Genomic DNA, 17,837 nt, shown 5'->3' on the forward strand with positions numbered 1-17,837 from the left:
TTTGGAATGTATTTTCCCCCACATCACTAACGTTAGAAGCCCTTTAGAATGAATTGCCAGTATGAACAGAGAATAAATACAGCAGGAACTGGAACTGTTCTAATGTTCATATGGGCATGCGACTATTGTTTTAGGACCTGAAACACTCTGAACTAACTCTTTAAGTGCCTCAAACAGCTGCACATCTCATTCTCTTTCAAAAAAGAGAACAGCTCTCTTCTATTCACAGTTTTTAAACTAAACTTGACTTTAATTTAGTCGGCAAGGGTTGGACATGGTTTTTCATATGTAACTGATAAAATATAATATTATATATATAAATATACTGAGTTTTTAAATAGATGCTAAACTGATAATAGGAGAAAAACAGAACATTTTTATGCTTAGATATCTATAATCTCAAAGATTTCAGTCTCCTTCTCTTTGGCAGCACCTTCTGGCGATCAACAGTAATTGTGGAAGTACACATCCTACATATCCAGACGTCCACAATTGGCTCCGGTTGTAACTCTTGATTTTCCTGGCTGACGGTCGTCGTTTGCCTTCATCTGAGCGTCGAATTTGTTTCTTTTTCTTTGGATTTTCACTTTTTGAAGTTGTATCTGTACTCATCGATCTTTTCTTTGTTAGTTCAGCCATAGTAGATTACTGTTTACTCGCAACACTTGCAGAGAGCGGAAAAGCAGCCGCTTAGCTCCGCCTATCCTCTCTGGCAGACCAACCACTGCTGGCTGATGGAAAACACGTCACTAACTGGGCGCCGCTTCTGATTTTTTCCATGAATGTCACCACAGACGCCTGGTCCATAATAATACTATATACTGCAAGTGCAAAGGCTTCAGTGGGCCATAGGCTCAATCACCAGTGTGTTACCTCATTCGGCGATAGATAGTGACTTAAAGCTCCTGTGAGGAGTTTTTCTCTGGTTCTGAAACAGACACCGCTTACGCACGTACAGGACAAAATCAGCAAAAAGATAAGAGGTACGGCTTTGTCCACAGGGGGCGACAAAATCAACACAAACTTGAAAAAGCTTTAGAAGACATTTATATAAATGAAAATCTTTGAGATTATATCTTTAAAGTAAGGAAATATCTCAAAATAAATAGGAATAAGTGTACAAAACTATTCATACCAGCATGCATTTTCCGTGAATATCTGGAACATATTTTGATTTTATGCGGTACAGACACATTTCTATCAGATCCGCCAAAGTATTGAGGTTCAATTACCAGTAATCTCCAGCTAATCAAATTGAATATTTATCAAACTGCAGAACAACAGGCAAGAGTAAAGAAAGTAATCTCGCTAAATCACAGGAAGACCGCTGCTAATCATAGAAAAGGATGCACAAAGAGTTACGTCTGCTGGGAATGTTTGTATTGTGGAATTGAATTCTGTATAGTCAACAATGATAGATTGTAAAGCCTCCATTCTCTCTTGTAAAAGCAATATATTCTCTCTTGCATTACTTAATATAATTTGCTGTGATGACTGCTTTAGGAGAAGAAGAGGCTGCTATAAGTATTTACAATAAAGCTACAGAGACTCATACTCGATTAGACATCGACTGCATCATAACCCTCTGTTCTTATATGACTAACTTTCACATCCATGTAGTTCAGCCTCATGCTGCCATCTTGTGTCTGTAAGTGGTATTGCAGTAGAGATTTTTCACACATTGCTAATACGTATTTCACAAAACACAACATAGAGAATGAGACCACATTGTAATAATCCACAATGTCAAAAAATGCATGAGGTAAATTGCTACTGGACTCACTGAAACAACCATGCTGTCATTTTTTAATTATAATCTGGCTGTTTGTGTACTAGGTAAGGGTGATGCAGGGTAAGGAGCCAGCCCACTTGATGAGTCTGTTCGGAGGACAGCCCATGGTGGTGTACAAGGGAGGTACGTCCAGAGACGGAGGTCAGTCCGCCCCTGCAGAGACTCGACTCTTCCAGGTGCGCTCCAACTCTGCAGGGCACACCAGAGCTGTTGAGGTAAGAGGACACACACACTCATCATTTACTGTGTAACTACGCCACTGTAACAGATGATTTTACAGGAAATCTGGTATCTTGCTAACCCCTTATTCCATGAAAGCAATAACAGTGTATTTACTCATGTTCCCTAGTCAAAGTTGACAGAGTATAAATTGAAACCCAATTGAAATGTGAAAAGCAAAACTGCCTTCTTTACCAACTTCATCTCTTACTTCATGCAGCTTGACGTAACATCATCCAACCTGAACTCCAATGATGCTTTTATTCTGGTGACCCCCGGAGGCTCCTTCAAGTGGGTGGGAGTGGGTGCCAGTGAAACAGAGAAGCAGGGAGCTCAGCAGCTGTGTGACATCCTGGGAGTGTCTGCCTCAGAGCTGTCTGAGGGAGGAGAGACTGGTGAGGAAAAACGTGATGAATAATTTGAGTCAGACTGAAACCCAATACCAGTTTATTCAGTGATGTAACTGTGCTGACTACAAACTGTGGTCAAGCTGTTGAAATAGCACTTAAAGGGGAGACTTAATAGTTTTCTTTTTGTATTTCAGTTAAAGGGAGAGCTTGTGTTCATCTATATTGAAACAAGGGAGACTGGTTACATCACCCCTTTAGATGTTACCAGTTGCATTGCTCAACTGGATCTTCTGCTAGCAATTTAAACATAAAACCTGTGGCAACACGAAAGAAGTGATTACATTTTTTATAACCACCCCGCTTTTAAGGGGCAGCCTCAGGCTGCTGAAGACAACAGAACAGAGATTTGACATTTGGATTCCTGTGAAACTAAGCTCTGAGTTTATAACCCTTTTCAACATTCATAGAGTTAACTGTCCATGAAAGGAGTTTTCAAAGTAAAGTCAATATTTTTATGGTAGTTACCTTTCACATTTCTTCTCCTCGCAATTTCTTTTAGATTTTGTGAACCTGAAATAACTGCAGTTCTATCAGCCTTTTTAGAGCATATTATTTGTTTTAAAACATTAAGTGACAAAGATAGCTAGTTGAACATTTAAAAGATAAAGAGCCATATATTCTTGTCAGTTAATGAAGACCAAACCAGAGCTTAAAGACAGTTGGCTCCAGTTGTAACTCTTGATTTTCTCCGCTGATGGTCGCTTTCCTTTTTAGACTGTTTGCCTTCATCTGAGCGTCGAATTTGTTTCTTTTTCTTTGGATTTCCACTTATTGTTGAAGTTGTATCTGTAGTCATCGATCTTTTCTTTGCTTGTTCAGCCATAGTAGATTACTGTTTACTCGCGACACTTGCAGAGACCGGAAAAGCAGCCGCTTAGCTCCGCCTGCCCACTCTGGCAGACCAACCACTGCTGGCTGATGGAAAACGCTTCACTAACTGGGCACCACTTGTGTTTTTTTTTTCGCGAATGTCACCACAGACACCCAGTCCGTAATAATACTATATACTGCAAATGCAAAAGCTTTCATCAGTGGGCCATAGGCTCAATCACCATTGTGTTACCTCATTCGGCGATAGATAGTGACTTAACAGACGTTTATTTAAATGAAAATCTTCGAGATTATATCTTTACAGAAGAGTGAATATAGGGCATTCATCAGTCACAAACCATGTCAAATAAATACTTATGTTGCTCTGTGTCTGCTTGATGTGTAAGTTGGAAACTGTTGGCTAGTGAGTTAGCTTAACAAAGTTTTATGGTTCTACAAGGCAATACATACAATACATGGCCAAAAAATTATTGAAAGAGCTTTGAAGCAACAGTTTGATACTTAAAGAAATATGATTATTTGTTTCCCTGTGTAGAGTAAGTTCAAAAGATGGAATCTACTCTTAATTGTGTATGCTAAATACAAAGCTAGTCGTCGGCTAGTTAGAAATAGTCAAGTGCAAGTCCCCAAAGAACCACAATGTGTTGTTTTTTGACAGATTAAACAAAGGTAATACGTCTAATTACTGAGCTTTAACAGTGCTGGGTTTTTGCTGTAGACTGTATGACAATTTTTATTTATGTAACTATGGTTTTCCACCTTCTGACAGATCAAAAAGCTAAGCTAAAGTTTAGCTACTTAAGCTTAGAGTGTCTCTTTACTGTTACTTAATTAACACTGACAGATATGAATGTGTTTAGGTTTAGGTTTTTGTGCTTCTTTCCTGATAAAATAAATAAAACTTGAAGTGTTTCTGTCCTCCTCACAGATCAGTTCTGGGAGGCCCTGGGAGGAAAGGCAGAATATCGCACGTCTACCAGACTCAAGGACAAGATGGATGCTCATCCACCCAGACTCTTCGCCTGCTCCAATAAGACAGGAAACTTTATCGTAAGTATTTTGTTGGAGATTCGTCTAAAGTTAACACGATACATCAGTACAGCTTCACTCAACCCTTCTCTGTCTCTCAGATTGAGGAGGTACCAGGGGAGGTGACCCAGGAGGACCTAGCCACTGATGATGTCATGATCCTCGACACCTGGGAGCAGGTAAAGAAACCAGAGCTTTGAACGCCTTAGCCATAAGATGAGGATTCAGAGACAATCACGCAATGAAAGGAACAAATATGCTTAAAACTTTCCAATTTTTAGGTGTTCGTCTGGATTGGAAACGAGGCCCAAGAGGAAGAGAAGACCGAAGCAATGGCGTCTGGTAAGGACATCTATGGAAAAATGATCCACTTCATTACGTCACACACCAGTTTGCATGTCTTTTTTGTCAAATAAGATTTTGTATCCTTTCTGGTTATTGAAGCAACAACACCTTGTTCTGCTGTACATTTGTGATTGAAGTTTACTCTAGCACTTATTCAAGCGTTTCCTGGTCTTCCTCAGCGGTCCGTTACATCGAGACAGATCCGGCTAACAGAGACCGCAGGACGCCCATCGTCAAGATCAAGCAGAGCTTCGAGCCGCCCACCTTCACCGGTTGGTTCCTTGGCTGGGACCACGACTACTGGACCAGTGACCCCCTGGAGCGTGCAATGGCTGAACTGGCCCTGTGAAATCTCACCTTGCCCTCCCTCCCTCTATCCTTAGTAGCTCTGACCTTTGACCCCCTGCTCTGCTGCAAGCACTGAGCTCCTATCATAAGACTTTCTTAGCTGCAATACACCCTAAAAATGAGAGGGGTTTCTTTTTTTACTTGTGTTTGTTTTAAGGGATACAGGTCCATGAAGCAGTGTTTTAATTCACTTTGTCTCACAGGCCACAGTGACGCCTTTATCACTGTTACTAGAACAGCCAATAGGAACAGTTGAGCAGATACACAGGCTTTCTGCAGCCTTTTGCACTAAATAGCATCTCTGTCTGTTGTAGCTGTAGTCTGCTTCTACAACTTTTATTGAAGCTATTTTTTTATTTTTCATGCTTTGGCAATGAAACCTGTTAACTAGTGAAATGTAATGGCAAAAAACCTATGGCAAGAACTTGTCAAGCTTTAGTATGCTGCAACATTGGAAGAGTCACTGCCAAGAGAACACGGCTTTTAAAAAGCAAAACAACCAATGCCTTAATATTCCTTCCTTTAGTTCAAAGCAACCCTGCATTTTAAATGGTACTGTTGCAGTTTCAGGATGTTGTTTGCACCTTTAGTTAAGATGCCTCTTATGATATTTATTTTATTAATAAGTAGAGTCATACCCAGGAAGCTTGTTAGATGCTTTACTAGCTACCTTTATATGGGAACCGATGCTTTGCTGCTTTCAAACCAGTTACGTCTCCTGTGACTCTTTCTGGGTTTCCCTAAAGCCTTGTCATCATTTCAATAAAACCAAATAAAAAATGTCAAGTGTTTTTTTGTTACTGCTTAAAAAAATACTTTCTTGCAACACAGATCTGAAAAGAATAAAATCCATAGACAAAAATGCTTTTTGGTAGTCTTTATTTAAAGTCTTTATATGTTTATTTTGCAAGAAAAACAGCTTTAACCGTTGCAAAGTGTACAAAATTATTAACTGCAAAAAGAAAATGCAACATTAAATTCTGAATTAAACTATATAAAAATAATATGGATTTGTGTAACATGTTATACAACAGAAGCTGAATTACTACTTGAATTAAATCACAAGAGAAGTGAACGCAAATGCTGCTCGAGAAAAAGATGCAACCACCTGCTCAGTGATCAGTGGCACAACATGGTCAAACTGGCTGTGCATACATGACCTATTCTCTTGTTTCTGTAACGGACTCAGTAGTAGTTCAAACTAGACTTAAAGCAACTTTACTCAACTTAAGCATGTCATACACACAGATGTTTACTGTAGAAAAATAACTGATTACAAATAGAAACTAATGTAACAGCGTTAGAATTACATAACCAAAAAATAAACACAGCAAAACTAAAACAAACTTAACAGGACTACAAACATATATCCTGCTATGTATAGATATATTGTGTATATACGTACACACGTCATATACATATCTGTTAATACTACTTTGGCACAAGCTAGATACTGTAACATACATTTTCTAAACTCCTGTCTTTTATATGTCAAAAGGAGGAAAAATACTACAACTACATGTCAGTTATAAGATGGATAAAAAAGATGTTGAATTATTTGGCTTGTTTGCTGACACCCATAAAGAATGTGCGTGATTAAATACTAAAAAGAAAAAGTAAGTCATATCATTTGAGAGTGCATAGAAATGTAATATCAGGCTGTAAAATGACTCTATGGCAGTAAGTTAAGGCTTTTGGCTGAAAGATTTGCGATAAGTTTTATTCCAACAGTCCCTGCTTCTCTTCAGCAGTGAAGCCAGACGGGATAGACAAAATAAAAGGAACAACTAACAGCTACAGTAATACCCATGCAGCTGATATAGTCGGCTTTTTGACTGTGTCAAGGGAGAAGCCAAAACTGTGGTAATCTGAAGTGTTCCTAATAGTTTGTCCACCCCACCAGATATAGCATAGTGTATGAATAGTGTAAACATAAGTGACATCAGGCCTGTCAGCTTGACTGTCAGGCAGGTGGTCAATACTTCAACAGAAGTACTGACAAGAGGAGACTAAATGTCTGTGTTTTTAACATAGAGGAAAATGTGTATATATGTGTGCGTGATTCTGTATTTCACACCGGTAGACGGCCATTATGCAGGTGTATTTTTTAACCTCACTGCATCCCTCTTGTTAGTTACTTTATGTTATTTATGCACCATATTTTAAACACTTAAAGTTGTAAAAAATGGATAGTGAGTTTTCATACTTGTATGCCAGTGTTTCTGTATTTCATTGTCCAGATAAGGTTAAGGAACAAGAGAGGATCAGGTTAAGTACTGTCAAGTATTTACTGTCCATCCTGTCCTAGTTTGTGTTGGAACCTTCAAGGTTTAAATGAAAGGTTACAAATTCATTGTATTGAAATTAGTTTTACACTAAAATACAGTATGAGCATGCAATGGCACGTCTAAAATACATTTAGTGTATTTATGGGAGAAAGAATAAAGCCATTAGAGGTTCCTATCAATGTCTAACAAGAGTTTTAGGTATCAAATGATTGCAGCATATGACGTTGATGAAAAAGATGGCAGTGATCGCAATAGGAGATGTTTGATATATAAGCAAAAAAAAGTATGCATGTAGATGTAGATGTGTGTGTGTGTGTGTGTGTGTGTGTGTGTGTGTGTGTGTGTGTGTGTGTGTGTGTGTGTGTGTGTGTGTGTGTGTGTAAGGCCACATTTCCAGCAGGCACTTTTCTTTAAAATGCTTGTAAAACAGCTGATAAAAAAAGATTTAGGTCTTCTCCAACCCATTTGTAGCATTAAAAAGACAGAGCTATACCCATCTGCTGCACTGTGGCTGTTTTAAGATAAATATCATACACATTAAGCAATAAGTTCATTTAGGGGTCAGTTCATGGACACAAAAAGATGACTGCGGACCCTCCTCTGCAGCTGATCAGCTGACTGAGCCGAATGGGCTAAAAGATCAGAATATGGCCTTAATATGTGTGTGTGTGTGTGTGTGTGTGTGTGAGAGTAGTGCATTTTGTGTAAGTGTGAAAGCATATGTTTTGAGACTCCCCCTCAATGTTTGATGAATCCCTGCATCATCTCCAGCGGCAGCGGGAAGATGATGGTGGAGTTCTTCTCGGCGGCGATTGTGTTGAGGGTCTGAAGGTAACGCAGCTGCAGAGCTGATGGAGACTCTGCGATCACCAGGGAGGCCTCCTTCAGCGCCCGGGAAGCATTCATCTCTCCCTCCGCTGCGATCACCTTGAGAGGAAGACAGAAGGGAAGAGAGCCGATGAACAAATGATCTCCTTGTCACTCTTAAGTGTCATTACTCGAGTATGTTGGGATATGTACATTCTGTGATGCCGTGTGTGTGTTTTTTAGTCAATTCGAGGCAGTAACAGCAGCAATTACATCAAATAGATAATGTTGTGAGGTCTGAGCGGATCTATTACTGTAACCTTACCTTGGCTCTGGCCTCGCGGCTAGCCTCAGCCTCAGCAGCCATTGCTCTCTGGAGCTGAAGGGGCAGCTTGACGTCTTTGATCTCCACCCGCTCCACCTTGATCCCCCAGTCATCAGTAGCATCGTCCAGAGAAGACTGGGAAGACAGAGAGATTTCAACATGTTTTCTGAAGTTTCTCTAAATAGGATTTATTTAAATATTTCACCTCGTCAGCATTTGACAGAAACAAGCAACTTTTCATTAACACTGTAACCTTTTTTGCTATTTTCTTTTATATTAACCCATGTTTTCTAGATAGGCTCAATGAAACTTTCTTGCATTGTTCAAAATGGTACAGCAGATGGAGCTCAACAGCATGTTTATCTCTCATTTAAGCCAATAACATTTAGAGCACAGTTGGTATAAAGGCAAAGAAAAAAGAGGAAAAAATATTGATTGAAAATATTGAAAAAAATTTACATTACCGCAAACACTATCACCAATCATAGTACTGTAAACATTTCAACAAGTTTATTTTAATACTTTTATGCTAGTCTTACACATTTATACCAGTATTATTGGCATTGTAACCATAAGTCTGTATTATCTGCAACAAGAACGTTGTTGGTGTTACAGCGACAACATATGTTGTTGTTGTTGTTGTTGCTCTGTCTGTTTGTCTCTATCCTGCATCTCCCTCTGTCCGATTTTTCGGACCATCCATGGCTGTTCAACATTAGTTTGATTCTGCTCGAGGTTTCTGCCTGTTAAAGGCAAGTTTTTCCATATCACTCTTGCCAAATGTTGCTAAGTACCGCTCAGGGTGGATTCATGTTGGGTCTCACATAAAGAAAGAGTACGGTCTAGACCTTTCTGGAAAGTGTCTTGAGATAGCTTTGGTTATGATTTGGCGCTATATAAATAAAAATTGATTGATTGAAAACCTGACCGCATGCAATTTCTACAGTTTTCTCCGTGCTGCCACAGTGACCTGTAAATGTGACGTGTGGCGTTTGAGTGAAGGGAAAAAACGGTGCTTCACTGCTAATGTTGCACCTTTGCACATTTTATTTCATGTATGTCAGTTAATTTATTGAGCCTGGGATTTAAAGTAGGCAAGCTAGAGGTCTATGATATCTAAAATACATAAACAAATAAGCGGTGATGACAGTCACTGGGTTGGCGTCACATAACCACGGTATTGCAGTCATGTGGTCACCGTCACAGCCACAATACTCTGTGCTGTAAAGATTTGTCTATAGAGGTCACTTTGTTTTAGTTTGTGCTGTCAACAACTAGACGACTACTGATACTGAACAGTGATTTTATAAAGGCTCTCAATGTAGCAGCATGGAATCACTGTTTGTTCACAGGTGCTGTCATTCAAAATCCCTACATTTAACTTCAGTGGTAGTTTTACAACTGACCTGAAGGATGACTCCTGAGTGATTGCACATATTCAATCCCCTGCTTATGTTCAGTCTGTTAATTCAACCCCACTCCGCGCCAGATGATGGCAGCAATGCACAATTTACCTTTTTGTAACCCCAGCACAATACATAAGAGGTAGAAGAGGTTGAACCATTTCACTACAATGTTTCAGCAGGAATGGTGAACTTTTAGGAACTGAACTCTAAATGCTGCATTTTATGGAGAGAACCTCATGTGACACATAAACACAGTCCCCAACTTTATCCTTATCAGTGTGCAAACAATTCATACCGTAATAATGAACAGATACAGACTATGTGAGAATATTGTACTAGGGACTGATCACTGACAAACCTTCTGACTGTGTGCATTAGAATTTAATATTTTTTAAAAACTGGAAATAAAAGTTTAATGAATAAATTAGTAATTGAACTCAACAGCTGTGCTCTACATCTAACATAGGATTACCTAAGGTTTTCTAGGTTTACATCTGATACACATTTTAATAGCAGTTTGTTGGTTTCACTCTGAGTTCAGGCAAACCTCACTCTAAGCAGGCAAGGTGGCACTGTAATCCTTCATTCTGTTTCCTCTACCAGCCAGTCTGTGTTATTGGAGCCTTGTATTATTGCCTACATTTATTTTGACTGACTACATCATCGCATAACACCTTAGTGTGCTGTCTTTCAGGGGTCCAGCCTTTGTCTTTAAGCATATTTAGAACATTCTGATTTTGAATAATCATGGGAATTTGGGATTAGAGGGAAGTACTGTGAGCGTTAGGGCTGAACGATATATCGTTTATCATCGCAATTGTGTTGTGCACATGTGCAATGGTCACATCGCAGGACGTGCATTGTTGGTTATGGTGATACTATTTTGTGGCTTGATTCAACAACATAGTGGTGTTTCAAGAATGCCCTCTGCTGGACAACAAAGCAAACTACTCCAAACTGTCTATTACGTTTAAAGAGTGTACATTTTAAATTTAAGTAAGGTAGGAACAGTGCAAATTTTAAATAACACAATGTCAGCTTAAATTAGCGGCTACTGTACTCTACCTGCATACTGTGTGCGATTTCCTCACGATCAGACAGGATCTCTGCCAGGTTCTTGGTACCCAGGACATTCCTCAGGGTGGTCTGGGCCAACAGCCGGGTAGCAGCATCAGCATTAGTGATGTTGGCCACGGCCAGAGTAGCATTCTGGACTCGGTAGTACACCACACCATCAACACTCACTGTCACAGAGTCTTTGGTCAACACCTGACAGCAGGAAAGGGATTGAACAGGAAATAAAAGGTGGAAATTATATAGGGTTAATTGTTCTATGGAAATGTTCACAGGATTTGTGTTGTTCCATTAGCCAAAGAGAGCATTTCTGGTGTGCTGTATAAAGAATCTGCACAATTATTTTGATGTCTTTTGAATTTCAGAGAATGTGACAAAATATTTGTTTACTCTAATTGAAAGTGTGCGTGTCATACCTCTTGCGGTGGGATGTCGAAGGTGATGGTGCGCATGTCCACATTAATAAAGCTGTCAGTGCACGGCACGACGAAGAACAGCCCTGTGGAATCACAAGAATGCAAATAGTTTTAACAAAGACTAAAGCTGCTGTAAACACAATAATGAGGAAGCTTCTACACAAATGTTTGAAAACACCGGGATGAATGAAAGTCGGGCACGGGGCCAAGTCAAGCTCTCTTTATAAGACTGCAGCTGTGCTGACAGCGAGGCAAAGCTGCGGATATTTGCAGCTTTCATAAGCCTGTTTCAAGTCACAATGATTAGTGCATTAAACAATACCAGGCATGTGCCTGAGTGAAACAGACATGTGCTAGGTGTGCAATCATTTAGCAAACATTAATGCTGCCACACCAGTTAGAGACAAGTGGGCTGCATTTCCTGTCAGGATATTGTGTATTTAAACGTTGAGATCACAGCCATCTGTTCAGGAGGGGAAATGAAGACATTCCACATGCCATTTCTATCATGACATTTCCAGCGACAATCATATTTCCTGTCAGACAATAGAGGCCTTGGTTGCTCTTATAGACTCAGTAAACCATCATATGGTGCAGTGGAAAATTCCACTCATAAGCCTCATGGAAAAAAAAAAGCTTTGTTCATCAATAAACATTTCAGTGATGGCAGAAGACACGTGTTTACAGATGGAAAATGTTCCACAAACACAATCATTTTATGATAAACTATCCCCACAAGCGTGTTTCTGACTAACTATACAGAGAATTGTTCTAAGGCACTATTATATAACAGCTGTTATAGATAGAGACGGAGCCAGACTGAGCATGAGGGTAAGGGGCATGACGGGAAACCAAATGCTGGATTCAACTTTGCTATTGGCTCCTCCTGCTTCTCATGAATGTGAAGTTTGCTGGCAGGGAGCTATTATTACCCCACCCTGTCATAAACAGGAGTCCCCTGGCACTCTGAGGAGTCACATTTCAGCATTTTGAGAGGACACCGCCTGGTTTTTAGATCCCGTAAAACAAGAAATCAAAGATAAAGAGACAGTGAGTAATGAGATGTATGCAAATTATCGCTCATGGGAGTCTGTATTTTTTTTACTAAAACAAATACGCTGCCTTTCAAAACAGACCACACATCAGGAGTATGGAACGATGAAGGCATTCAGATGTAAAACAGACAGATATGTAGTAGCGTACATATGGCTCTGTGGACCCTCATAAACGGGGCCTCGGTGAACTTAAATACATTGGCGCTTATCTCTATTGAACTCTGAGCTGGGGCATTCTCTTGTTGTTATTATAAGCCTGGAAATGTTTCCATTTTTAGTTCAGTTTTAATTTGTACCACTAAGTAGTTGGATTGGGTGGGATAGTACAGTAAGCGTATTCACATCGCCCTTGACAAGATTATAATAATATCCAGGCTTCTGCTGTCTGCCTGCAGTTGTGCTGTGATCATCGCATTGTCTGTACCAACAAATAATGATCACAAACCTAATGGGTTATAATCAGGATAATGGTCTATTCAGAATTCTGTCACCAGGAAATGTGCTTACATGCTCAACACATAACCAGGATACTTCACAAACCCAATAATACTGTGCATCTAACATACTCAATATGACATCATCTTGAATATAAGGTCAAACTGATGACTGATGCACTGTGAGGAAAATTATGATCTGTGCTCCAAGCTAAATTATAGACAACCAAGAGGCCCCTACTCTTGCCAACACTGGCGTCATTTCTGTGCTCTGCATGCACCTCCCAGCTTATAAAAGATGTATTATGTCCGTCATCCTTCTATTGCGGTTTCAGCTAACTTTAAGTCACTGGTTGAGATATTAGTCAGTCCTCCTCCAAATGTCATTAAAAAACGTTTTCAACCCAAAATGAGAGCGGTAACCTACAGTTTATGAGCTTTAGGTGACAAGGTGACTATACATTTATCAAAAACAGAGAACCTAAATTTGAACTTACTGGTCCAATAATATACTGTAAATATTATACAGTATAGGAAGGTTCTTTTTTTATAGACTGGTCAGTGTCTGTATATTAACCATTGTCTAAGATCTGCGAAGATTACGCAAAAAATAGTTAACTAGCATATGAAAATGCAACTGTGATTTCTGTGCATGACTTTACAACAACATTGTCCCAATATAATGGGGCATCTTCTGATAAAAAGCCAGCTGGATTTCATCCTCAGCATAAATGCTCAGAAGGGCCTGGTCGTTGTCGATGCATCTGTCATTTCTTCTGTAACTCAATTTTGTCAACGCCAAATGATTAAAAAACAAACATCCTGGTTCGCAGCTGCAAATGTGAACAAATAGTGGCTAAAGTTAAATGCCGGAAATACTTGACTAATCAGAAATGATCAGCACTGAAAGTGGTCAACCACGACTGACTATTGGAAAGTAACACCCCCCAGCACGAGTTGTTTTTTTGGATGGAATAATGTCACTGGACCAGGAACTCAATTCACACACTGGTCCCTGTGGCGCAAAGGCACCAAGTTCCTCCATAGGTCCCTAATCCCTGGGGAAAGTTTCTGTGGTGGCGCCGTGGCTAATGAGCAGTTGTTGAAGCAAAATAAAAGTAAGCTGTTGGGTAAACTGCAATTAAGGAAATCATCTAGGATTTGAACCAAGTTGTGACTATGTTTGTTCAGATAGACTCTGAATAATGTAGCAGCTGAGACTAATAAACAAATGTCAAGACAACTAATATGTCTTAACTAAGTGATGTAGATAAATGCAAGATAATCAATGAGTGCATACAGTAACACTGAAAACATGTTGAAGAACATAAAGAACATTTTAATAAAATATCTGGGGATGGGAATGGAGTAAACATGGTGGTGAATGAAACATTGCTTTACCTGGACCTTTGGCTCCTCCTCGCAAAATGCGCCCCAGGCGAAAGATAATGGCTCGCTCATACTCTTTCACAATCTGTGTACAGAGACAAATAGCATAAGCGGCTTGTATATGAATCTTTTCTTTCTTCTGATCATTGATGATATCTGTAACTAAGTAAATGCTAAGCAATGGTTTACTGGCTTTTAAAAGGCTGTTTAATATATAAACAAACCCTAAAATAGGAGATGAGCAGTGTGCTGGTTTAGCTCAGTTGGTAGAGCAGGCGCCTCATGTACAGAGGCTCCAGCTCTTGAAGCATCGGCCGCGGGTTTGCACTAGGGATGGGCGAAATATTCGAGTACTCTAGTACTCATTGACGTCCTTATTAGAGTAACGTCACACTACTCTCGCACCTGCGCATACCTTGTTTTCGGCTAAAGTAGTTTAACTCAGCTATATGCACCATGTCAGCCGTGACTAAAAAGTGAAAGTGAAAAATGATGTCTGGAAGTACTTTAACAAAAAAGACAACGATAATGTGCTGTGCAAGATATTGGGTGTTTAACTTGTATACCATAGAAATACTAGTTCCATGCTTAACTACATGCGCTTAAATCACAAGGAAAAGCCAGCAGAGACGGACAACAGGCATTCGTGTCACATAATTTGCTAGCCCTGTTAGCACACATGGTTGTGATGACACCAGAGTGGAGAAGATTAGCCTGCTAATAACGAAAATGGTGACTGGAGATATGCGCCGGTTAAGTTTTGTGGAAGGAGAAGGCTTCCGTGAGCTGATGGCGTTTGTTGAGCAGGAGTACAAGCCACCATCACGCCCATAGGCTGTATAAAAAGATGGACGACATGACAGCTCCCTAAAAGTGAAGCCAAAAATTTTGAGCGCCCCCTGCTGACTGGCCGCAGTATAGGTCATAAAGCCTGCCTCCTCCATGTTAACAGGTGGGACATGGGTCAAACTATAAAATCAAAATACACGCCCAATACATTTTTCTCAAACATGGTTTCTGTCATTATAGCTAGTTATTATCATGTTGATTTACGGTAAGGTAATTTGATTACTCAAATATTGAGATTACTAGAAATGCCCATCCCTAGTTCGCACAGACTAGTGGCCTTTTGATGCATGTCTAACCCCACTCTCTCCTCCCCACATTTCCTGTCCAGTTTCACTGTCCTATCAAATAATGGCAATAGCACAAAAAAAAAATCTTTAAAAAAAATACAGGGAATGAGTCTGCTGTGAAAATGCAGTTACAAAACAGTGAATAAACAGAGCAGGTCATCCCCTGAAATTTTGTCTAATATACCGGCTCACTTTGCTTGTAAAGTGGAAAGGTCAAGGACCATCAGCTGACCTTAATGCACATCCATATGGAGATAGGCAGCGTAACCAGCATGAGGATCATAGAAAGTGCAATCAACAGCTTGCCACAAAAGCCAATATCAACATCTGCATTCTCCAAAGCTGTGGGAAAGAAGAGAAATACATGCAATGGAATAAATTAAACAGTTTAATCTGTGGATTAATTAACAAATACTGAAGTGAGTACATTCTTGCTAAAAACGTAAATTTCCAATTTAATCACACGTCAGAGCTGATGTAATCCATCCACGGTTAGTCAGGTGTAATGACACAACAAACTGCTCTTAGGCTTTTGTTAGACATAACACCTGTAGCCACAGCACCTGCCCTGCCTTCAGTCAAAAATTGATAAATGGCATGCAACCCTTTAATGAATGAAGATCCGTACCTTTAGTTTCATATTTGCTTAGACCTACAGACGGAGTAAGAAGTCAAAAACATTATATTAAATTTACTAATCTTAAACTCGTCCATAAATACATGTATCAGGCTGCTCAGGTGCTCAGTGACCTTGTGGTTCCGCTGAGAGTATCAGGCTCTGTAACACGTGGAGCATCTAACAGAGATTATAAGGTGTCCTTTCATAAATTATCACTTGGACAAAGTGCTTTTTCTGTTCAGGGGATCAATGTGGAATGCCTTACCTACAGAGCTCAAACTGGAGAGGGCTCAGGCTTAGTCTTGTATGATTTTGTGCTTCCTGTTTTACAGTAGGTTTTCGTGTAGGATATTTTGTATCCCCTATTGTTATATCTGTTTTATGGTCGAATCTGTTTTTTTTACTGTCTTTTGTGCATTTGTCGTTGATTGTGTGTATGTTAAAGGCCCATCTAGGGACCGGCATTGCAAAATTAGCCAAGGCTATAAATGCTGTAGTATGTGGCATCGGTTTACTTGCTTCATACTTGTCCCTATACAAAAAAAACATTGAATAAAAATAAAAAGCCATTAATTACTTAAGTAAAGTTGCAGTAACTAAGCACTAACGAATTGTACAAATAGTTATGTGGCTTATTTAAGTTAAATTAAGCTAAGGCCTGAATTACTGCTGATGCTACTGCTCCTTCCAAAATTACAATGTTGCTGATTACAATAGGGCCACAAAACTGACCCCACCCTGTGACTAGGGGTAAATTTACTACAAATACTGAATGTTAGCATTTCCCAGATGTATTTCAATAATAACACTAGGTTTGTCAATAAACATACAGAGCATAAATAACCGTTGGCTTTGAGTGCAAATGTTAAATGAAGCCTGCTTTTCTGCTGCTAAGACTGATACGTAACCTTTACTTCACGTTATCGGATACTAACGTTTACTAACGTTAGCCTGTAAGAGGGAAAGGCTAATCCTTAAGCTAACGCGCGAAACCTTAAAGCTAACGCGCACTAACAACGCCTTTCCCATTTTCTTCGGATTTTCATACCGGTCAAAACATACAGTTCTAGGTTATCTACCGTTAACGGACAAGTCAAATGTAACTTTGCATTAGTCTTTGTTCTCGCTTCGCTATCCTTGAATAAATAACGTTACTTATGTTGCTCTCTGTGATAAAGCTCTCCGTAATAACACAGTTATGAAGTGAGCAAGCTTTACCTGCTTGACGTTCACGTCTTTTGGCTTCTTTCATTGCAGCTGTTTCGTTATCGTGTTCCATAATGAACGCCAACAAAGATATCTCACGGTGGCAGAAGGAAAAGATCGCCCTGTGTTTACTGGAATATTTGCGTCCCTGTAAACTGCTCCTTCGGGCGTGTGATACCCTGAATTTTGACTTAGAGGTCACATGACGCAGAAGGGAAAGGCACGCAGAGGCAAGTTAAAGTGGGCGCGGTTCAACCTCCAAAAGTAGGCGAAATGTACAAAGAGGTCCTTTTCAATTTCTATCTTTGCTACAGAACTCTTGTGAAATCAGCTATTTGTTTTGCCAATCCCCGCGTCCACAAGTTTTTGTAGGTTGTACGTTTCCTAAACACATTGATTTACTAACAAAAGAAACAGTTATAGTGTGCTCTGAAGAGTTAGAGATTTTGTATTGATGGCTTATACTCTAAAATGAGGTAATGATAATTGAGCAGGATTAATTTGCACAGGAAGAATGTCAGACGTGTATAAAAGCTAATACAATGACCACTACTAGTAGTAATATAATACCACAGTATTTGTGCAAAGCAGTGTGCAAAATATGCACACGCAATATATATATGCAAGATATGCAATAAAACAAGGATTTCGAGAAGTGGTCAGACAAAAAGCAACAACACTGAAATACTTGAATACACATTATACAAT

General features: G+C 39.6%; 2 protein-coding genes across 3 annotated transcripts in view; one reads left to right on the plus strand and one right to left on the minus strand.

Annotated features, from left to right (window-relative positions):
- Positions 1-5,850, plus strand: part of gsna (gelsolin a) — a 22,602-nt gene extending 16,752 nt beyond the window's left edge. For both annotated transcript variants that reach the window (XM_069677354.1, XM_069677355.1), the window contains 6 exons: positions 1,837-2,007; positions 2,232-2,406; positions 4,181-4,302; positions 4,383-4,460; positions 4,563-4,623; positions 4,806-5,850. In XM_069677354.1, the coding sequence (XP_069533455.1) occupies positions 1,837-2,007; positions 2,232-2,406; positions 4,181-4,302; positions 4,383-4,460; positions 4,563-4,623; positions 4,806-4,975 (777 nt within the window). In that variant the 3' untranslated portion in view covers positions 4,976-5,850. The remainder of the gene's footprint in view (positions 1-1,836; positions 2,008-2,231; positions 2,407-4,180; positions 4,303-4,382; positions 4,461-4,562; positions 4,624-4,805) is intronic.
- On the minus strand, positions 5,837-17,325 carry stom (stomatin). Its single transcript, XM_069677356.1, has 7 exons — positions 17,142-17,325; positions 15,537-15,646; positions 14,181-14,253; positions 11,291-11,373; positions 10,866-11,069; positions 8,395-8,529; positions 5,837-8,189 (listed from the first exon to the last, which is right to left on the minus strand). The coding sequence occupies exons 1-7, from the start codon at positions 17,200-17,202 to the stop codon at positions 8,001-8,003; spliced, it is 855 nt and encodes a 284-aa protein (XP_069533457.1). The 5' UTR covers positions 17,203-17,325; the 3' UTR covers positions 5,837-8,000.
- Between the last annotated feature and the right edge of the window lie 512 nt (positions 17,326-17,837).

Source organism: Semicossyphus pulcher, unplaced genomic scaffold (assembly GCF_022749685.1).
Source record: "Semicossyphus pulcher isolate SPU_LCO1_2020_fin unplaced genomic scaffold, fSemPul1.0.p SCAF_28, whole genome shotgun sequence".
NCBI lineage: Eukaryota > Metazoa > Chordata > Actinopteri > Labriformes > Labridae > Semicossyphus > Semicossyphus pulcher.

What these genes read in the sequence shown, in the direction of transcription:
- stom (XM_069677356.1), bottom strand. Translation starts at nt 17,202, where the DNA reads ATGGAACACGATAACGAAACAGCTGCAATGAAAGAAGCCAAAAGACGT. An exon ending in TCGACATCCCACCGCAAGAG is followed by an intron (nt 11,070 to 11,290) that starts GTATGACACGCA and finishes TCCTGCTGTCAG; the next exon opens with GTGTTGACCAAAGACTCTGT. An exon ending in GCCGCGAGGCCAGAGCCAAG is followed by an intron (nt 8,190 to 8,394) that starts GTAAGGTTACAG and finishes CTTCCTCTCAAG; the next exon opens with GTGATCGCAGCGGAGGGAGA.